General features: G+C 35.1%; 1 protein-coding gene across 8 annotated transcripts in view; it reads right to left on the minus strand.

Annotated features, from left to right (window-relative positions):
• EHBP1 (EH domain binding protein 1) overlaps positions 1 to 23,931 on the minus strand; it is a 344,818-nt gene that overhangs the window by 177,370 nt on the left and 143,517 nt on the right. For 5 of the 8 annotated variants that reach the window (XM_067704925.1, XM_067704927.1, XM_067704932.1 and 2 more), the window contains exons 8-10: positions 12,517 to 12,621; positions 11,742 to 11,864; positions 7,104 to 7,344 (exon numbers count right to left, since the gene is read on the minus strand). In XM_067704925.1, coding sequence (XP_067561026.1) covers positions 7,104 to 7,344; positions 11,742 to 11,864; positions 12,517 to 12,621 — 469 coding nt within the window. The remainder of the gene's footprint in view (positions 1 to 7,103; positions 7,345 to 11,741; positions 11,865 to 12,516; positions 12,622 to 23,931) is intronic. The other 3 variants (XM_067704931.1, XM_067704930.1, XM_067704928.1) reach the window with 1 other exon arrangement.

Here is a 23,931-nt window from a genome sequence, read left to right on the forward strand (position 1 = left end):
GAATAAACTTCAACGACAATTTCCCTTGAGAAACTGACACACAACCATACTAGAAATGATTTCACGCTGGACCTCAAAAGTCACTTCATAAATGTTTTGAAAAATATTACTGCCCTATCAGTTTTCACTTTTGCTACATAACCAGAATGGCTGAACTAACCCCCAAACACGAGAAAACTGAGCAACTCATACAGCTGCTAAGTGTAAAGGACACGTGCTAAAAGCCCTGGAGGGTGTACACTTTCTCCTCGGGGCTGATGGATAATGCTGAGTTTCTGAAGGTTGTTTTAGAACATCAAAGAACACAGCACTATTTATTTGTGAGAGTTTTATGTTAGAGGATCCAGGAAGAGTTTGGTAATGGAAGATGAGTCATATAGGCTTTTCACTTGATGAAAGGTCATAAGTTTATTACTGAAGTTAAGAACAAATTCTGGAAGATTTCTGCTACTTAAGTTGGACCTACAAACTTTTGGAGAACAAGATGAGAAATACCAAGTAAGTAACACAGAGTTCTTCCTGGACATTAGCTGATGAGTAATCTTTAGAATTTATGGATGTGTTCCTTCAAAAAAGCTGAGTGTTTATAGACTACCTCTGGTAACCTCAGATGATTGAGCAGTTTAGAATGCTCTTTATTCATGGGAAACTTTGTAAAGGCTATGACTTTCATGTGGAAAAAAGAATGGTCAAAAGGAAACACCTAGTCATTCTGATTTTAGTTTTTATTAAGGCATTTTAAAAGTTTAAGCAAACACTGGATGTCTCTTTAATTTGTTAATAGGAGAGAGGAGGGTGTGTGTATGTTGTGTAATATTCATGCATTTTGGAATGACTGAATGCTTGTATTTAAAGTTTGCATTTACATTCAAATACTCTAGGTGTGTGGCTATTACTCAGCACCTACACCACCCAAGAGAAATTTTATTTTGATCACACATTAGCTATTTCAAAGAAAACAAATATACGTGGATGGATCTACAGACTGTCATACAGCGTGAAGTCAGAAAGAGAAAAACAAATATCGTATATTAACGCATATATGTGGAACCTAGAAAAATGGTACAGATGAACCGGTTTGCAGGGCAGAAATTGAGACACATGTAGAGAACAGATGTATGGGCTCCAAGGGGGGAAAGTGGCGGGGGTGGTGGTGGTGGTGGTGTGATGAATTGGGCGATTGGGATTGACATGTATACACTGATGTGTATAAAATGGATGACTAATAAGAATCTGCTGTATAAAAAAAAAAAATTTCAAAAAAAAAGAAAACAAATATAACAACTTTAGCAAGAGTAGAGCAAACTTTTTCAACCCCTGTATAGTTATTAATTAGTATTGAGATCTCAACCTGGGTTTGGAATCAGATGATTATTATGATGTAATTCCCATACTTACAGGAGGTTAGAACATTTTTAGGTTTTATCAAAACCTAGCCATGCCCATGGAAGCATGTAGCACATGTGAGAGTAATTAGCCATGTGTTGTAAAATGAGGAAAGGTTGAAAAATGCAGTTCCAGAGCAGCAGAAACCAAGTCAACTACCTCATTCTTTCAAACAAGTCTTTCAAATATTTGAACTTGGTTATTATAGTTCCCTTAAACCATCTCTTTTCTAAGTCAAATAGTACCTATGCCCTCAATCACTGCTCATTTGATGTGGTTTCTGGACATTTTAATGACTCTGTTGCTCTACTGTTAACGCTTTGAATCATCAATCCCCCTTTTAAAGTGCAGTACCTAGAAATAAAATACTGCTCAAAATGGGAGTTGACCAACGCACAGGAGAGGGAGGACATTTCTCCCTTCACACAAAGCAACTGTTCCCAACTTTCATACATCAAAGGAGCCTTTTTTATTATTCCCCTCTCAACCCATACATTCCATATTTTGAAAGATTTTCCTACTACACTGCATTTTGAAAGAAATAACTATTTTCCCCAAGATCTAAATAATGTTAATATGATAAAATTCAGTATTTCCAAGGAAAGCAAAGGCCCATATAGCCTCACTGCAAGTAAACATATAATTATTATTTAGCTTTTAAAAAATGTTAAATATTCTGTAGATCTCCCCTGTTACACATCAATTATTTTCAACAAACAGACCAAAAAGCCCAAGAATTCCAGGCTGGGAATCACTCATGTGACACAGGATTTCTGTTAATAAACTTAAACATTGCTGTGGTTTTCTTTCTTTTTTTTTTTTTAACAGCTTTATGTACATATAATACAGTAAATGGCACATATTTAAAAAGCATAACTTGATGAGTTTTCTACATATGTATACAAGTGTGAAACCATCAGTACGATCAAGACTACAAACATTTCCAGTTCTCCAAAAGTTTCCTTGTATCCCTTTTAATCCATATCTCCCTCCACCTCCAATCTCAGGCAACTATGCATATGCCTTCTCTCGAAACAGATTGTATTTTCTAGAGTTTTAGATAAAGGATAGCATACAGTACATGCTCTTTTTTGGTCTGGCTTCTTTCACTCAGCATAATAATTTTTAGATCGATCCATGCAGTTATATGTATCCATAGTTTGTTTTTTATTACTGAGTAGTATTCCACTGTATGTATATACCACAATTTGCTTATCTGCTTTCCTATTGATGGACACTGGGGTTATTCCCATACCTTGCTATTATGATAAATAAAGCTGTTAAAATATTCATGCACGAATCTTTTTGTGGACATACACTTTGATTTCTCTTGGGTAAATACCTAGAATTAGAACGGCTAGGTCGACAGGTATATATGTTTAACATTTTAAGAAAATGCCGAATTGTTTTCTAAAATAGTTCACCATTTAGAACTTTGAGAGTTCTGAGAGTACCAGTGGCTCCATGTCCCTGACAGTATTTGGTGTAGTAAGTCTTAAATTTTAGCAATTCAAGTTGGTGTGTAGTGATATCTTATATGGTTTTAATTTGCATTTCCTTGATGACTAAGATGTTGGGCTCCTTTTTGTGTACACAATGGCCATTCTTACATCTTCTTTTGTGAAATGTCTGTTCAAATCTTTTCCCTCTTTAAAAAAGATAGTTTGTCATTATTGAGTTAAGAGTTCTTTACATATTCTTGATAGAAGTCTTGCCAGAGGGCTTCCCTGGTGGCTCAGTGGTTGAGAGTCCGCCTGCCGATGCAGGGGATGCAGGTTTATGCTGCGGAGCGGCTAGGCCCGTGAGCCATGGCCGCTGAGCCTGTGCGTCTGGAGCCTGTGCTTCATAACGGGAGAGGCCACAACAGTGAGAGGCCCGCGTACCGAAAAAAAAAAAAAAGAAAGAAAGAAGTCTTGCCAGATAGGTGTTTTGCAAAGAATTTTAGCCAAACTGTGGCATGCCTTTTCATTTTCATAAGTGTTTTTTAAAGAGAAAAAGGTTTAATTTTGAAGAAGTCCAAATTATAATTTTTTTCCTTTGACTCTGTGTTTTTTGCATTCTGTTCAAGAAATTTTTGCCTACCCCAAGTTCACTAAGATTTTTCTCCTATGCTTCCTTCTAAAAGTTCCAGGGTTTTAGTTTTCACTTTTAGGTGTATGATCTATTTTTAGCTAACTTTTGCATTTGTTATGAGGTAAGGACTGTAGTTCTTTTCTGGAGGGGTGGGGGGATATAGACCTTTAGTTGTTCTGGCACCATTTGTTGTAAAGATTATCCTTGCCTGACTTCCTGTGCTACTTTTGTCAAAAATCAATTAGCAATATATGTGTGGATCTACTTCTAGATTTTCATATTCTCTTTCATTTAACTATATGTTCACTTTAAGCCAATTCCATGATGTCTTGGTTAATGAGTCTTGAAACTGGAGAGCATAAGTCCTCCAACTTTGTTCTTTGTTTTGAAACTTTGTTTCAAAATGTTTTTGGCTATTCTAGGTCCATTGTATTTCTATATACATTTTAGAATTAGCTTTATCAATTATTACCAAAAAAATACTCCAGAATTTTGATTGGGATAGCACTGAATCTACAGATCAATTTGAATCCATGGCCGTAATATTTCTTTCCATTGTTTTCTTTCAGCAACCTTTTGCTGTTTTCAGCATACAGGTATTGCATTGCACATCCTTGTTCAAATTTATGCTTGAGTTTTGGTCTGTTTGTTTTTTGGATGCTTTTGTATATGGTATTTTAGAGTTTTCTATTTCTGATAGTTAATTGTTACCATTGAGAAATACATCTGAATTTGTATACTGATCTTGTATCCTGTAACCTTGCTAAATTTACTTTTTAGTTCTAGTAGACTTTTTAGAGATTCCTTATGATTTTCTACATAAATAATTATGTCATCTGTGAAAAAAAGATAATATTGTATATCCTCAAATAACATGTATAAGAAGCTTAAAATAGTATTTTTCAATTTCCCCACGCTCAGCCTTTGTATGACTACTGTCATGTTTTACTTCTACCCCTGTTCCCAAACCCAGAATATATTACTATTTAAACTTTAAAGTCAATTATCTTTTAAAGAGATTTTTAAAAATAAGACATGTATTTTATATATACTATTTATTTGCCATTTCCTGTGCTCTTCATTCCTTTGTGCAGATCCAAATTTCCAAGTAGTGTCATTTTTCTCCTGCCTGAAGGACTTCTTTGTAATATTTTTTGCAAAGCAAGTCTGATAATTATGAATTATCTCAGTTCGTGCATGTCTGGAAATGTCCATTACTTAGACTTTTTTTTTTTTTTGGCTGGAAATAAAAATTTGTGTTGGCATGTTTTTTTCTTTCAGTACTTATATACCACCCCACTATCTTCTGACTTGAATTGTTTTTGTTGAGAAGCCTGGCAGTAGTTTTCTTCATCATTCTTGTGGTTCATTTTGGGGTTCATTCAGCTTCTTAGACCTGTAGGTTTATATATTTTGTTAATTGCTAAAACTTTTAGCCATTATTTCCTCAAATATTTTTTCTGTTCTGTCATCTTCTTTCCTTTCCTTTTGGAATTCCAGTTACACTTACTTTAGATTGCTTGAAGTTGTCCCACTGATCCTCTGTTCATTTTTTTCCCCTTTATGTCTTTTTTTTAAAAAATAAATTTATTTATTTATTTATTTATTTTTGGCTGTGTTGGGTCCTTGTTGCTGCGCACAGGCTTTCTTTTAGTTGCGGCGAGCGGGGGCTATCCTTTGTTGCGGTGCGTGGCCTTCTCACTGCGGTGGCTTCTCCTGTTGCGAGCATGGCTCTAGGCGTGTGGGCTCAGTAGTTGTGGCTTGAGGGCTCTAGAGCGCAGGCTCAGTAGCTGTGGCACACGGGCTCAGTTGCGCCGAGGCACGTGGGATCTTTCCAGACCAGGGCTCAAACCCGTGTCCCCTGCATTGGCAGGCAGATTCCCAACCACTGCATCACCAGGGAAGCCCCCCCCCGCCCCGGCTTTATGTTTTAATCTGGAGTTTCTATTGCAAAGTCTTTAGGGTCACTAATACTTCCTTCTGCAGTATCTAACGTTAATCCCATCCAGTGTATTTTTCATCAGATTCTGTATATTTCATCTTTATAAACTGAATTTGGACTTTTTTTTTGTCTTGCATGTTCATGCTTTCTTCGACTTTCTTAAATATCTGGAGTATATTTATATAATAGTTAAATTACCACACTTGTCTATTAATTCCATCATCTGTACCATTTCTGCATTCCTATCTAAGGACTGAGTTTCCTCCTCATTATTAGTCAGATCTTCCTGCTTCTTTACATGCCTGGTAAATTTCTGATTGGCTGTCAGATATCGTGAATTTTATGTTTTGGATGCTTAATTTTTTGGTATTCCTTTTAATATTTTGGGGCTTTGTGTGGGATAGTTACGTGCAACCATTTTGGTTCTTTTGAGCTCTGCTTTTAATCTTTGCTGGGAAGGCCCAGAACAGCCTTTAGTCTCGGGCTGTTCCCCCACTACTGGCACAATACCCTTCTGAGGACTCAACTTGATGTCCCATGTGTTAGGAAGTCTTTCCTCTCTGGCTGGTGGAAACCCAAACTATTCTTAATCCTGGGTGAACTCCAGGGATTGTTCTGTCTAATTGTTTGTCCTCAATAACTTCCTCATATGCGTACTCTGATCAGTACTCAGCTAAAGACTCAAGAGAAACTTTCTACAGATCTCTGAAACTCTTTATGAGTAGGTTGTTCCTCTCTGAGACTCTGTCCACAAGTTCTAGCCACTCAGTACCTCCAAAGTCCAAAGTCTGCCTCCTCAATGCAGGGAGATTCTGGGGTGTTTGGGTTCTCTCTCCCTGAATTGCGGTTGGAAATTCTCTCCCATAAATAAAGCTTGGACAAATGTAGGGCTCACATTCTTCGTTTCTTTTCTCTCAGGGATCCTGTGCTATTTGTGTCCAATGTCTGAAAACTGTTGTTTCATACATTTTATTCAGTTTTTTACTTGTGTAAGACAAAAGCTATATCTAGTCTATGCTACTCCAGCATGGCTGGAAGTTTTACTGTTGCTTTTTAAACATACTTAGGGCCACAGTCTGCGGCTACATGGGTTGCAATGTGCAACTCCAGAATACAATGTGAACATACCTTCCTCCTATCCCCAATCTAGATTTGAGTAAAACAGAAACCCTAATCACACTGACTATTAATATACTAAGCTTGTGGTCAATAAACCTCTCATTTGGGTAAGAATAATGACTCAAATGCTCAAATGCAGATAATTCCTAATTTATAAATGTCATGATCTCATTGTTTGGCATTTGAATAAATCTTCTCATCAAATCAATATCATAAACGATTATTTGGTTCCCACAATAGACCCATAACATAACTGAAGTGTAATGCCTTCAGTAATCGATTAAAAACACCTAAGTACCATTTATAACATGGTTGCTGTGGGAAGACACAACTGGAATTCTAACCAGAGATTCCAGGAACGTGTTTCCTTCATTTGTTAGTTTAGGGTGCACACGTAATCATATGGAAGAGGGTGGGAGAGTGAGGGTCAAGACTGTAAAAATTTGGATGGGGGATGAGATAGATACTAACATGTAAACTATATATTAACATAGGGACAGACCTCTTTTTACCCATCTAAAGGTATATTACAGAAAGATCTCTTTAGTTAAAATATGATGAGAGCAAAATGAAGTGTACTTACTCATCCAACTCCTCTTCTTCAGCTTTAGAACTATCAGCATAGAGATACTTGCTCATGTCCACCGGTCTTATATTTTTTCTTTTTGTAGACTGGGGAGGAGAATCCTTTATAGTTACAAAGGCTTCTGGCTCATCAAATGGGTTCAAATACTGTGGAGTCTGTACCTCTTTAAAGGGATTATAGCTGTTATTATAAAAGGATTCTTCTGGTTTTTTAGGTGAAACTGTTTCAGTGATTTGTTCTATAAAACAATAGCAAAAGATGAATTAAATCAAATTAATACTATCTGATATTTTCTTATATATTTAGTGTTCTCAAAAATACTCAATCTTGAATTAATAAACTCTATGGGGTTGAAAGAGTGCAGATCAATAACACGTTTTATGAAATTGAGTTATTTGTAGTGAGGTGGATGGACCTAGAATCTGTCATACAGAGTGAAGTAAGTCAGAAAGAGAAAAACAAATACTATATGCTAACACATATATATGGAATCTAAAAAAAAAAAAAAAAATAAGGTTCTGAAGAACCTAGGACAGGACAGAAATAAAGATGCAGACACAGAGAATGGACTTGAGGACACAGGGAGGGGGAAGGGTAAGCTGGGATGAAGTGAGAGAGTGGCATGGACTTATACATACTACCAAATGTAAAATAGATAGCTAGTGGGAAGCAGCTGCATAGCACAGGGAGATCAGCTCGGTGCTTTGTGACCACCTAGAGGGGTGGGATAGGGAGGGTGGGAGGGAGATGCAAGAGGGAGGAGATATGAGGATATATGTATATGTATAGCTGATCCACTTTGTTATAAAGCAGAAACTAACATACCATTGTAAAGTAATTATACTCCAATAAAGATGTTTAAAAAAAAAACCCAAACATAAAATTGTCAAAAAAAAAAGTTTTAGAGAGGCTAAGTCCAGAAGATGTGATATCTAAGATCTTTGTCTACTTCTCCAGGAATAGTGCTCTTCAAAATAGCATCTTTGAATTGTTAATGCCCTTGGAATCTCTGTTGATGTTGGCATTATGGTATACCAATTTTGGAAATTTTAACCTTCTTAGAGGTACAATATCCTATTATTGCTTAATTTATTTCACTATACTAGCTTGACGTCTCAAACTGATATTTAAATTTCTGTTTTTAAAAGAACATAAAATGGATTAAATTTTGGAATAGTCTTTGGTAGTTACACAAGCAGAGACCACTTAGGAATCTGAAAATTCATTCTGGATATATAAAAAATACACCATTTACACTGAATTTGCTTTTGTAAAGTCTTCAAAGAGCAGGTTTCCGTACACTACAAGTCCTTAAATCTTTAGAGCTTTTAATGGGCTTTTCAACATAATTCATACCCAATCAATACCTTATTTAATAACGTAAAGGAATAACAAGAATTCTGAAGTTGAAAGAGCCGCATTAAAATCATACTGAGAAGCAGACAGATGTGTTCCACTAAATTCTAATTGAAATTTCAAATTTCAATTTGAAAACAAAGGAACTCTTAAAAATAAAACTCTGACTTTACAGCACAAAAAGCACTACAACAGTGTCATGTCCTCCAACAATACTTATGGAGTGCTTAGTGCCAGCCTTTTTCTTTTACTTTTATGTTTATTAATATTTCGAAACAAAAACAAGGCAGAGTTCCATGGTGGTCCAGCGGTTAGGACTCTGTGCTTTCACTGCTGTGGGCCCGGGTTCAATCCCTAGTCAGGGAACTAAGATCCCTAAGCCATGTGGAGAGGCCAAAAAAAAACCAACAACAACAACAAAAAACTGGAATGTATAATAAAACTGTTTAAAATTTGTATTTTACTAATATAAGTATGTAACCAAATTGGAAAAAAGTTTCAAAAAGCCAATAATCACAGAACAGTTCAAAAGTAATTTTAATTATGCCAAGCAACTCTAACAAAATACTCTAGGAGAAGAAGGCAGAAAATCAGTTTTAAAATCTTCAAGAAAAATAACTGTTTTATAAGTGACATTTCAAACAGTTTAATCCAATTATTAGAAAAATCTCGAGTGACATATATTTATGATTTTTATATTTTAGAATCAAACTACTTTTACTTATACTTTAGACATTAGCCCAGAAAACTTATGTTGTCTTTATATTGAAAAAATAAATAAAACAAAATAACTCTGAATTGAAATTCTGTACACCATGGTGACGCAATTATAAAGTATGAAAGAGAATTCATAACATCATAATAAATCAACACTGAAATGAATTTAAATACAGCCTATGCTAGAGAAGAGACTCAGTAACTGTATCTTTTGTCAGACCAGGATAACACTTAAACACCACTATAATCTTTATAATAATCTAAATGAAGCATTATCTTTTCTCTGTAGGAGAAGAGACTACAGAGTTTTTACCTATTCAATTTTTTTATTAACAAATACCAAGTCTCAAATGCTTAAGAAATTGATAAAACCTGTCAATGGAAATAAGATTTTTATTTTTACTTTCAGGTAGAGGATTACAAAAATTGATCCAAGCAATTTCATCAGTTACAAAACCAAAAGCAAGAAAGTATTCAAACTATAGAGCAAGATTTGAAGATGACAGAATAGCAACAAAGGAGAGTTTAAGATGAGACTATTTCATATAAAAGCTAACAAATACATTTAGTAACTTTCTAAACGGGTCACTGAAGCACAGAATGTCATGAATCTAACTAAGAGGAGAACTGAAATTGTAAAAGCAAACAAAAACAAAAACCATCTAAACAACTGTAACACATTTTTTTCTTTCTTAACTACTTTTGTTACTTGAGGATGCATGTTTTTAATCAATAAAAATTAATAAATTATTTCTAGAAAAATGAGTGTTCTTCTAATAGAAAATACTTATTCTAAAGTCTCCAAGAACTATATATTTAAAGAGAATACTGGTTGTCAAGTTTTTTCTTAGCTCTATAGGCATGATTAAAGTTTCTCAATCAGGTTGCCTAACCTTGCTTAACCTCTCCAAAATAGAAATACAATATATATGTTATCTGCTACTCCTTTCTATACCTCAGAAAAGATACACATATATTTTTAAAAATTACTAATTTGATTTTGAAATGAAAAGCTCAAATACTCATATCTCAAAATATTTTGGTAATTTTTTTTTAACTCAGTGTACTCAGATGTATTTAGTATGCAATTGAGAAGCTTTGTGGTCAAAAGAAGACACTTGATTAGCAACCTTAGCTCCAACTCCACCTCCATTTACCTAAAGTTCTTCTTCAAATCACTTAATTCCTCTGGGCCTCAGCTCCTTAATCTATGAAAAGAGGCAGCTGAACCAGATTACTTCTAAAATGTACTGTAACTGTTAAGATTTAAAATATGTTAAAATAAAATAAGTCACCGGGCTTCCCTGGTGGAGCAGTGGTTAAGAATCTGCCTGCCAGTGCAGGGGACATGGGTTCGACCCCTGGTCCAGGAAGATCCCACATGCTGCAGAGCAACTAAGCCCACGCACCACAACTACTGAGCCTGTGCACCACAACTACTGAGCCCGCGCGCCTATAGCCCATGCTCCGCAATAAGAGAAGCCACCGAAATGAGAAGCCCATGCACTGCAACAAAGAGTAACCCCTGCTCGCTGCAACTAGAGAAAGCCCACGCACAGCAACGAAGACCCAATGCAGCCAAAAATAAATAAATAAAATAATTTAAAAAAAATAAAATGTAGATCACAAACAAAATAAAATCTCATTAATGTAAACTTAATAATTTAGAATTTGGTAAGAAGGGAGAAAGTAATGGAAGTTCTTCTCCTTCCATTACTTTCAGAAGTGGATTATGAAATGATATTGCACAAATAGAGTGAATCCTTAAGTTGAAACCTCACTTTTCACCATGACAGGCAGTAGCAAAATTCTTTAAAGCTCATGAAGATTTCATAAGAGCAGTCTAAAAGATGTAAACAGGAGTTAATCATTCTTGCATTTACTTTGAGCAAACAGAGTTTAATTAAACAGAGGTCTTCTTCAACAGCTCTTTTCTAAGCTTTAATAGTTTGAAACTACTTGATAAGAAAAATGACTCACAAAAAAAATACATGGTTTTATTTCTTACATGTTGTATATATGACAGGAGTGGTCCTCAATCTTCTTTCTGTTCTGTGACATTCACGTGCACAATTTACTTTCGTTACTAAGAGTAATTCTCAGCCAGAGACAGGCAGTTGGGAGTGGAGGGGCTCATCACACTGAGGTGTGAGGGCCAAGAAGCTGTATATAGAGAAAAGGCTACCTCCACCACCTTAATATGGGTATGTCCCACAACCTGACCTTACTTGGTAGGCCAAACTAATGAGACTTTACTGCATGCCAGCTAGATAAAATACTGTTATCTCTAACATTAGAGCTTTACTATTTGACCAAACTAACAAAGAATTAAAATATAAGCCCCAAGTAAATGCCTATGTAAGGCTTCTCTTTTTCTTTAAAAACAATTCAATGGAAGCTACCCAGAATTGCTGATCAACTGCAATTGGTATTGAACAAATAATATTGTCATTATAAACAAAATGTACAAGTCTTTAAAAACAAAATCTCTTCCTGCCTTTACAGTTCAAGAGAACTTAACAATACACAAAGACTTTAAAAGTAAAGAAAAAAACTTGCTACCTTCTGAGTCAGGATCTCCAAATGGATTTAATTCTGCTACATCAGGATCACCAAATGGATTTAAATTCACAGTGGCCAAGTCCTTTTCTGCTTCATCCAAAAAGTTAAGTTTGTTGATAAGCTCTGAAAACAAACATACGTGTCAGTTCACTGTGGTTACAGTTAAGCATAATTATCACTCATTCATGAAATATCTCAAATTGTAAAAATTCATACTAATAATACCTGCAAATAATAAGATATAGCATTTTACCAATGACAGAATGCCATTCAAGTATTTTGTAGCATACCAACATATTCAAATAAAAGAAAACAAACACATGAATTGGAAAATATCAGATAATGAACTAGAGAAACTTTTAGCTCAATCTAATTTGATCCAATAAAAAAGTACTAACATAGATTTTGAGAAAAAAACATCCTTCACTTCTAAATATGAATAATTCAAATTGATTTAATATAAGCAAATATTTCTAAAACAATGTTGTTACAATATATAAGCTAACTAAAGAAATTCTGTCATGTTATACGACCAGTTATTATAAGATGTTTTAAAATCACTGCCTATCAAGGATCCTGATACAGGCTTTGCTAAAGATGATAAGTTCTGTTATGTTGTTGCCTGTTGGTGCACTACAAATTACCAAAGAAAATTTATTAAAGGAAAAGCACAAAGACAAAACTGAGAGCTAAGTACAGACAGAAGTCAAGAGGTAGCAGGTCACAGTAAATTCAAGCAATCAGAAGCAGAAAGAAAGGAAGAAAGCTCTTAGACCTTCAGAGGAACTGGCTGATTTAGCTGAAGGCATATTTGCTTGCTTTATGCAGTCATCTTGATCTTCATCTAAGCTGCTCAGAGCATTCAATTGGTTTACAATTTCTGTAAACAGAAGCCAGTCGAGACAAATGTAAGGTAAGGTCATTTAATTAAAGAGCCACAGAAGCATGCTGTTACTCAAAAAGACAAAGAGAGGGGATGTTTGGTTAATCAAGAGAATACATTCAGAGGATGTTATTTTTGATGAACTATAACAGATGTATTTAACTGAAGGTTATGCTGTACTTATATTTTAAAATAGAAAACATTTTAAAAATTAAAATTTATATTAGTACTATAACAACTATGTTAACAAACACAAAACAAAGATAATAACCTGAGAAGTTGACATTGGCTTTCACATTCTGCATTTGTAAAATAGGGCTTTAAATGCATGCATTAAAAACAATAAGAAATATCATCTAATACAATAGAAAATATGTGCTATTTGTTTTGTAATATTCTAAATTTAAACTATAAATTTTAAGAATATATCTACATGAAACATGAACATAATAACACTTGTTCATATTCTAGAATTTTAAAAATCAGCACAAAATAAGAAAAGCAGGCAATAGCTATTTTCCACTCCTGCTTTCTAGGGAATTTGTTCTTTTAAGGGAACTCTTGAGTGTTTGCTTTAGGATATCTTATAATTTAGCCAGTAAGAGAATAAAAAAGACAGGAACAGGTAGAAAAACCTTAAAATAAAAATTCATTTTGTGCATAAACAGAATTTTAAAAAATGAGTCATATTGTGGACAACTCCGAATATGTGATATTATGATTTACTGGGTGAAAATTAGCTTGGAATAAAATAATAAGAACCTACTAGAGTATTCTAGTTAATCCTCGCCGTTTCCAAACTTAAAACCTGGGAATAACTTAGGCATTAGGACAAACCAAATAGATCCAGATCATTCAGTGGGAAATAAAGAAAATGGTTAGAAATAGACAATAGTTGTGAATTCAGCATTAAAATGCTGTTTTTTAACACTGTAAATCTAAGTACACATTCTAAATTTTATGTGAACCAAATAATAAAATACACAGTTGTAATAAGGTTGCCTTCATCCATTCATTTGTTGTTGAACAAATACTTGTTTATCACCCTGTGCCAAATACCATGCTTGGAACATAAGGATGAAAAAAACATAGTATTGTCCTCATGGAATTTACCATCGATAAAGATAGAAATTAATACAGAAACAGACAATAAATGACTACTAGAATATTAGGTGGTCAGAAATGTGTATTGTCGTATAGATCTTTGAGCCAAATACATATGAAAAACTGACATTCATTTCCCTTGTCTGAATGAGAAATATATTTTGCATGAATAAAAATGCTTGAGATAGTCAAAGTACATCATAGAAAATAAAGAGTAAACACAATACCAACTGAACTCTTAATCTGAATGTGAATAATAAGAGTTAGTCAACCTTTATAAAGTATCTTCTTCCATTTTATCCTGCCAATAGTTTAAATCCCCTTCTGACTCAAACTAACCTAGCAAATTCCTCAGTAGGCAGAGTTTATTCTTGAATTAGATCTTTTACTCCTGACTAGTAGTCACTGTAACTTTGTAATTTTCAGGGAAGTATAATGGAGAGAATCTATCCTATGTGATTACCAATGCATGACTGATTTTTTAAATTCATTACTAGTTTTGTATATTTTTAAATTTGCAGATGGTTTATTTTTAACTTCAAAAATATGAAAAAAGAAATATTAATAACAGTTAACATTTATTAAGCAGTGGAAAGGGCTCTGCATATGTTAATTCTCATAAACATCCTGAGGTATTATTATTAATATTCACATTTTATCATGTATATTAGTATCATTTATTTGCACTGTATTCCCAGATGTGTAATTATGAGGCTAAAATATTTTAAAATAATGTTCAAAGATTTGTAGTTCTCTTTACACATTTTAGTTATTTAATATTCTTAGATGTAACCTCAATGAGAGTAGAAATTATTTATTTAATTATTATTATTATTATTATTTTTGCAGTACGCGGGCCTCTCACTGTTGTGGCCTCTCCCGTTGCGGAGCAACAGGCTCTGGACGCGCAGGCTCAGCGGCCATGGCTCACGGGCCCAGCCGCTCCGCGGCATGTGGGATCTTCCCGGACCGGGGCACGAACCCGTGTCCCCTGCATCGGCAGGCGGACTCTCAACCACTGTGCCACCAGGGAAGCCCCCTAGAAATAATTTATTTAAGCACCTTATATAATGAGCAATAGAGGGAATACTGAAGAAATATTAAACTTGGTTCTTACTTTCAAAACATTATTATTGTTCCATTATAAACTTTCAGGTACAATGTGGGCATTTATTTAAATACTATCAAGATGACTGAATTACATGACTAAATTATTTACACTGTAATTTTTCTGAATGTTTAGAGTATTTCCTTCCCCTCACCATGCTTCTGGTGATACCTAAAACCACTGATAAAAAAATAAACAAATAAACCCACTAATGACCATTTCTTCATTAATTAACCCAAAGTAATTTCTTATTTCCATTCTTCTCACTGATGACAAGTTGTCCTTCCTATCCTAGCTTTCCCTATTTATTTATAGCTTAAATAAATCCTTACTTAACACCTAGAATATCTGCTCCTAGAACTTTCATTCATATTAACAAAGTGAAAAGGTAATGCTCCTCTTATTTGGTATGCAAATAAATCTCCATCCAAACCATAAAAAGAAGCGATCGCCAAAGAAATACCATTTACCTATATAAGAAACATTTCTCAAGTACCTATTATACTTTTTGGGGACAGACAAGTAAAGCAATATACAGTGTATGATAAATATGATATTTGTTATGACTGAGATATGTATTGTAGGGTATGTGAAACTAGAAGAGAGGCATACAACTCAGTGTGAGGTCAGGAAGCCCTCCTGGATTTATTCAAGGAGGATTTATTGAGTGAAAATAAGACAAATAGACATCATTATTATTTTTAAAATAAAGGAGAAACTGGAGGGCATTTCACAACGATGAAAGGGAGCCGAATGAGAACATGATATACTTGAGGAACGGCAAGTTGTTTGGGGGTTTAAGATACCAGGGATGGGGAATGGAATGAGATGTGGTTGGCAAATGTCCTATCATGAAGGTTATAGTGACCAAAATAAAGAATGTGAACTTTACTCTGAAAGCTCTGGGAATCCATTGTAAGATCAAATGTATATTTTAGAAACATCATTCCAGGAGCAACATGGTAGCTGCACTTGAAAAAAACAGGATAGGAAGCAAAAAGATGAGTAGTTTAGCATTACTGCTCCATGAAGGGACGCACTTAGTAAATATTTGCTAATTAAAGAGTAGATTAAGAAGAAAGCTTTGATGGTTAATTTGACATGGGGGATGAGGAGAGGAATCTAGGATACATGCCAAGTTTGTGTCTTGGGTGACTGTGTGGACATTAGTTCTAGCACTGCAGTGGGGGCTACTCAGTTTGGCCATACCAAGCTACAGGTGCCTGTGAAACTTACGAAAATAATTCAATTGGCATTTGCATATGTGGGTGCACAGCTTAAAATACATAATTTTGTTATGTATTTCTCCTTTTAAAAAAGTACTTTTCTGTTACTTCCAAATTTCCTGCAGCCAATGTGTTTTACATGTATAATCAGAAAAACAAAAATTAAAAATTTAAAAGAAGATTTACAACACAAATTTATTCCCAGAATTTTTTTAAGTGGGATGCTTTCCCAGTAATACACCACCCTGACCAAAAAAATTCCCTGGCCCAACATATTTATATAATACTTCTGACTAATTAAAGCCTTGTTTCACCAAAAATTTACACTTCGGAAAATGCTAATAATGCTATGTAATAGCACAAAAAATTTCTACCCTAGCACTACTCAAACTGAGCAATAAACCGGTAGTGTAGCATTTAGTCATCGTAACAGTGTGTCAATCTGGACTTGCTTCATACTGGTGAGAATAAGAAGGAAAACTAAATTAGGGGCAGGCAATCGAAACACAGGGTCAAGTAATTTGAGACTCTTCTTTACATTAGGAAGGCAAAAGAAGATAGAAATTGACCACCAGAGATTATCACACTGAACTAAAACAGGGGGATGAAAGTGGTGTCACAAAGAGTACGTGGGTTTTTCTTTTAAGAAAGTCTGTAGTGGAGTTAAAAGGGCAGGGTGTGGGAGGGTCTGCCTAGAGCTAGAACATAGCTGCAAATCTTGCAGCATCCTCATTCTTCTCTCCAAAGTATAATAAGATTCAGTACAGGTATATCTCATTTTAAGATGGTCTAAGATAGTAACACTGCAACTTCTTAATAGAGATCAAGTTCCCAAAGATGTCACTTTTCTCACGGGCTTGAGCCCATAAATATTTGATTTATGGATATAACTAACAGGTTTAATAATGTGATTTTCAATCCCTTTAGCAGGTCATATTGTAAATGAATGAATGAACTGAATGAAAGTCATAACACTTGCTGTAATTTTTATAAAGGCAGAAAGACATATACCTTATATTTAAATTTTAGCAATTGTGTGTTTTTAACCTATGTGTTTATCTTATGTCTGTCTACATATCTATGCATATATATGTATCTATCTACAATATATTTCATTTATCTCTAGAAATGTTATAGTTTAAGCTACCAACCTAAAATTTGGTGGCTAAAAACAAATGATTACCTCTCACAGTTCTATGGGTTAATGCACTCAGCTGAGTAGTTTACTGCAGTTAGATGGTGGCTTGAGACAAAGTCATCCAAAGCTCGAACTGGGCTGGATGTCCAAAATGGCTTCTTCACTTACATGTTTGGTGTTTCAGCTGAGAGGCAGGAACAACTGGGGGCTGGCCAGGCATCTCTCTCTCTCTCTCTCAAGTGGCCTGTCCATATGGGTAGTTTGGGGTTCCTCTCAGCATAGCAATCTTGGGGTAGATGGAGTTTTTACATGGCAGCTGGTATCCCCTAGAGAATGCACTAGAAGAGTCCCAGGTAGAAGCTACAAGGCATTTTATAACTTAGCTTTAGAAGTTACAAAGTGTCACTTCCCCACTGCATTCTACTGGTTAAAAGTGATTTACAGGGCCAGCCCAGAAGACAGGGAGGGGACTATAAAAAAGGGCATGGATACTGGGACGCTCGTTTCATTGGAGGACAATCTTTGAAGATTAGCTACCACACAGTAGATCAATAAATCAGAAAGTTGAAATCATTCATTTTCTTACTAATCTAACATATTTATTATAACTTTTATGTTAACCTTCCAGTATTTTACTTATGCACATATATGAAAGGCACAAATATTAAACTGTAGAATTCAATGAATTTTGAAAAATGTATACACCCACGTGACCCAAGAGGAAGAACATTGCATCACACACCCCCCACAATAAAAAAATCTCATGCCTCTTTTCAGTCAATCCCAAAACCCACCAGCTATAACTATTCTAACGTTTTTAACATAGGATTAGTTTTGCCTCTTCCAGAACACCACGTAAATGGAATCATACAGTATATACTCTTTTATATAAAACCTCTTTCATTCAGTATATCCATGTCGTTGAATGCATCAATAGCTCATTTTTATTGCTGAATAGTATTCCATTCACAAATATAATACAGCTTAGCCATTCTCCTGTTGCTGTACATACACCTGAGCTGTTTCCAGTTTGGGGCTGTTATGAATAAAAATATTATGAATATTTTTGTACTAGTCTTTTTGTGTATGTATGTTTTCATTTCTTTTGGATAAATATCAAGGAGTGGAATTGCTGGGTTAGAAGGTAGGTATACGTTTAGTGTTATAAAAAACTTCCTAAGTGATCTTACCATTATACTCTTCATGAACAATGGATGAGAGTTCCATTTGGTCCACATCCTTACTGACATTTAGAATTTATTGCCAGTCTTTTAAATTTTAACCACTCTGGTGGGTGTGGAGTTGTGTTTCATGATTATTTTAATTTGCTCTTCCCTGATGAAAAGTGACACTGAGAACATTTTCATATGCTTACTGGCCAATGGTGTATCTTTCTTTGTGAACAACAGGTTTGAATCCTTGCCCATTACAAAAAAAAAATAGGGGGCTTCCCTGGTGGCGCAGTGGTTGAGAGCCCGCCTGCTGATGCGGGGGACACGGGTTCGTGCCCCGGTCCGGGAGGATCCCACGTGCCGCGGAGCGGCTGGGCCCGTGAGCCATGGCCGCTGAGCCTGCGCGTCCGGAGCCTGTGCTCCGCAATGGGAGAGGCCGCAGCGGTGGGAGGCCTGCGTACCGCAAAAAAAAAAAAAAAATAGGGTTGTCTTTTATTATTATTGAGTTGTAGGACATTAAAAAAATCTATTCTGGATACAAGCCTGTGTCAGATATATGCTTTATGAATATTTTCTTCTAGTCTGTAACTTGCACATACATTTTCTTAATGGTCTATTTCAATAACCATGTGTTTAAAATTTTGATAAAGTCTAATTCATCAAGTTTTTCTTTCATGGTTATTACTTTCTGTGTCTTGTGTAAGAATGTAAGAACTCTGTGCCCACTCTCAGGTCACAAATATATTTTTTTATTTTTCAGAAGTTTTATAGCTTTAGCTTTTACATTTAGGTCCATGATCTACCTTGAATTAATGTTTGTGTCTGTGTAGGAATTGAGGCTCATTTTTTCCATATGGACATCTAGGTGTTTCAGCATCATCTGTTGAAAATATTTTCCTTTCTCTACTGAATTATGCTGCACCTTTGCTAAAAATTAATTGACCAGGTAAGTTTGGGTCTATTTTAGGATTTTCTGTTTTGTTCCACTGATCTATCCTATGCCAGTATCATACTATCTTGATTATTACAGCTTTACAGTAAATCTTGATGTCAGATAGTATTAACAATTCTGTTCTTTTTCAAGATTATTTTGGCTATTCAGTTCCTTTGCATTTCCAATTATATTTTAGAATCAGCTTTTCAATTTCTTTTTTTTAAAAAAACCTGCTATGATTATGAATGGCACTGAGTTGAATCTATAGATTTGGGAAAAAGTAACATCTTTACAATATTGAGTTCTCTAATCTACGAACAGAGAATCTCTATTTATTAAGACCTTCTTTAATTACCTTCAGTAATATAGTTTTCAGGGTAGAGGTTTTTCCACATCTTTTGTTAAATTTATTTCTAAGTAGTCTATGTTATTCTTAGCCTCCATTGTAAATGAAATTGTTTTGTTAATTTCATCTTCCAAATGTTTGTTGTTCATATATAAAAATATAAATTTTCTATATTGATCTTGCATCATGTGTCCTTGCTAAGTACAATATTGAATGAAAGTGGTGACAGCAAACATCCTTGCCTTGATCCCAATCTTTGGAGGAAAAGTGTTCAGTGTTTCATCATTAAATATGATGTTAGTTGTAGCTCACCATAGATGCTATTTATCAAAATGAAGAAATTTCTTTACATTAAAATTTTGCTGAGAAACTCAGTACTGAATTTCTTCAAATGCTCCTTTCTGCATCTATTATGATGATTACATGGTTTTTCTCCTTTATTCTGTTATATGGTTAAACCGACATTGCATTCCTAGGATAAACCCTTAAAGAATGCATATTGGTATTTAAATATTAATTATCTCCTGGCTCCTTCCCTAAATAAATATTGGAGAGCTTCTAACTTCTCCTTCAGAGCTCTTACTTCCATCCTGGCCCTGTCAGATGGGCTCTCAGTATCCACAGAATTCTTCCAGAGTCTTGTAAGGGGTGCCAGAGAATGTTCAGTTGTCCTTAGTACAAACAAAGCAGCATTAGGGATTAAGAGTGGTATAGAAAGTAGGCTGAATTTGTAATCTCTATCTTCTGCCACTTCTACTATTCTCTGAGTTGACACATTTGAGTTCTAAACACTGGGAAGAGATACTCTTGCTTTCTTCAGTCTCTCACCCTAGGGTCTCAAGCTCCTTTAAGAAAGAGGTAGCTTGCACCTTACAAACTTTTTAGCTCAAGGGACTAGAAATGCCCCACCTCTCTGCTTCTACCCTATTTTCCAACCTTAAAACCTAGATAACAGATGCAGTATTCCAGAAATTCTCATCCTTCACACAGATCTCCAAAATAGGTGGCCATTTTAAATTATTTTACTTTAGAGAGTCCACAGCAATTCTATGATTTTGTTAATCAGTCTCCTAGGTACCGGAGAGTAAATGCCCAAGTAAAAACCAGAAGCAAATTAATGGATGTATTTTCTGACCAGGGGCCCCAAGTTTATTCTGAGGACCCTTTTAATCTAAGAAAAGAGACCTATTTATCCCCATTCAGAGCCCTAGCAAGTAGGACATTTAATCTCAGAGGGCTGAGTCATACCATAATCAACTCTAGATCCTCAAATATGAACTGTTATCTCCTCTACTAAGATCCTCAAATATGAACTGTTATCTCCTCTACTACCATCTGTGCTGTAAGATTCTGTTCCCTGAAGGTGGCCAATATGTCACTCTCTCTTCCTACTCCTGAATTAACTTTACCAACTATAGGAAAAGGATTAACAAACACCAGGCAACATGCTTATGGTAAAAATAAATCCTGATTTATAAACTGCATCTGGATGGGAGGACTCTAAATGGACTATATGCCTGATGGAAGGCCACAGCTTGAGCTTCTCTAATTGTGGAGACTCTCGTAACTGAGCATGTCCCTTACAGGGACCCTGAAAACTATACCTATCAAACTATTACAAAAGATATCAGTTCTTGTGCAATATGAAGATTCTAAGTCAAGGTAATCCCTGCTCCTAACTATGTGGATATTGTCTCCTTGTACCCAAGTTGTCATTTGGGGGAGAGGTCAAAGAACAGTACCTAGGCTGCCATGAAAACTCCAGTGAAAGAGGAATGCTCTGCTGAATGCTGTTTCCTGTCCAATATCCTCCTAAATGAATCTAATACTAAGTTTGGGCTGTTCAGGTCCTGTGAGTCTGAATGTCTAACTAGAATCCTTGCTGATCTTTGCCACAATTATAAGTATACCAGGGGCCTTTCAGGTGTCTCATGATGTCTGGTTTCCCCAATAATGCTCTGTTGTAAACTGTTTTGTTTAAACCTAATTTTCTGACCTACATTCAGTAGGACTTTGTCACTTACGCAGAATGTCTTTTTCTTCCCCTTTCTGTTGGTGTGTATTCAGAAATTGAACATGAATCCCAAAGATGGTCATATCACCAAAAACTGGTTCAAGCATTGTGAGGATGCCATATAGATGGAGGCACTGTTTTGAAACCATACATAATTTCCAATACCAGCTACAGTAAACTTTCCATTCAAAAGCTTTGTTCTTCCAACGCCAAGGTCAATCATTCCCACTACATTTCAGTGATTTTTCCAATTGCCCATCCATGGGTGCTGCACCTCTGCAGAAGACATCTTCTGGTAACTTACAGGTAACTTCAATAAAAGTTTCCTGCCTAAGAGCCAGTCCCTGTATCCAGTTAGCAGTGAATTCTGTCTCAGACAGACAGAGTAGGGGCTTGTGATCAGTCTAAATATATATACCATGAATTTACTTTTACTTCTAATAAAGTCTGTAATTTCAGAAGATATACTTTGTCAGTTACTAATGATTTACAGCCATACTCCACAAGAGCACAGGCTAAATGAACAGCCTCTAGGTGTCAATCTAAGATACACCCCAAATAATTCTAACAGTCTGTTTCTTCAAGAAGCTTGCATCTTAGTTGAGGAAATAATGTACCCATATAATTTTATTGATATAATGTGATTGTATTTTATGCATTTATAATATATACTTAATATAGGCAAAATTTTAAATAATAATTCCTTCCTCCATAAAAATTGTGTCAAAAATTTTTAAAGCTGCAAGAAAGTGTGAACATAAGCTGTGTTTAAGTTATTGCCACTTTAGCTGGTAAATAAAAATACCCACCATACTTTATTTGTACCACGTTTATAAAATACATTAATTTTGTTTACTCTTAAGCTATTATTCAAACGTTATTATTGTTAAATTTTAATATAGTTTTTAATATCTTAAAACTATTTTACTTCAACAGTTTTAGAGTGGTAGTGCTGGGGCTGAAAAAATGTTCCTGAAAGTTAACTTTGGCATGGAATTTACAGGTGCTAAAAAATGCAACTCAGGAAGCCAAACAACTGCCATAACATGCTGTGCTATTAACTTAACTGATTGTCCTCTGCAAATATAATAGAAAATGCTGAGAAAAAAGTGTAACATCAAAGCATAGGTATGTTACAATTATTATGGGTTTACTGACTTAGAACATGAATGTAATCACCCACTGTCCCTACTTAACTATGCTCCCTCAACACACATTTTATATTCATTACTTTTGGGAAACTAGTCTTGAATTATTTAAGGTCTGAATTATGTGTCTCCTCCAGATCACATTCTTTCCATAAAATGGGACCATCCCATCTTACATAAGACAGTATATGATCAAAGGTCAAAATGAATGGAACAAGATAACAAGACAGAGTGATTAATACGGGCTACAATAGGAGATGGAAGCCCTCTCATTTATGGCCTTCCAGTTAACATATTTTAAATTCTCAATGTGTTCCAGACAATGTGCTAGAAGCTAGAGACGAAAAAATGATCAGAACATAGTCTCTACCTTGAAGGAATTTCATAAAATATGGACAGTAAATACATAAATAAATAATAACACAAACTGGTAGCATTCTGAAGAAATTCTGGATCATCATAAATTGCATTAAAACGATTGCTTCAATTAGGGTCAGAGAATTTTAGGCTACCTAAAAAAGTTATTTCTGCAGTGGAAATTTTAGAAATTAAGGTATATATATGTATGTTTAAGCAATAAGGGTTGCTATGGTATGAATGTTTGTGTCCCTCAAAATTAATAAGTTGAAATCCTAATTCCCAATGTGATGGAGGTGGGGCCTTTGGGAGGTGATTAGGTTATGAGGGCAGAGTCCTCATGAATGAGATTAATGCCATTATAAAAGAGACCCAAAAGAGTTCCCTTGTCCCCTTTCACCACGTAAGGAATACAATGAAAAGTCTGTGACCCAGAAGATGGTCCTCATCCGACCATGTTGACACCTTGATCTCAGGCTTCCAGACTCCAGAGCTGTGAGGAACAAATTTCTGTTGTTTATAAGGTACCCAATCTATGATATTTTGTTATAGCAGCCCAAATGGACTAAGACAAGAGTTCAGTTATAAAATTTAGTTATTACTGAATCCTTTCATTAAATCTGTATTTTGCTCAAAATATGTCCTTTCTTTTCTTTTCAGCACAGAACTTGTGACATGCTGCTATCACCTTTTTTTCCCATTGCTATGATGAAAACAGTACATTGCTCAAAACAGCTATGACTATGAAAATGTGTGGTTT

Source organism: Pseudorca crassidens, chromosome 14 (genome assembly GCF_039906515.1).
Source record: "Pseudorca crassidens isolate mPseCra1 chromosome 14, mPseCra1.hap1, whole genome shotgun sequence".
Taxonomy (NCBI): Eukaryota; Metazoa; Chordata; class Mammalia; order Artiodactyla; family Delphinidae; genus Pseudorca; species Pseudorca crassidens.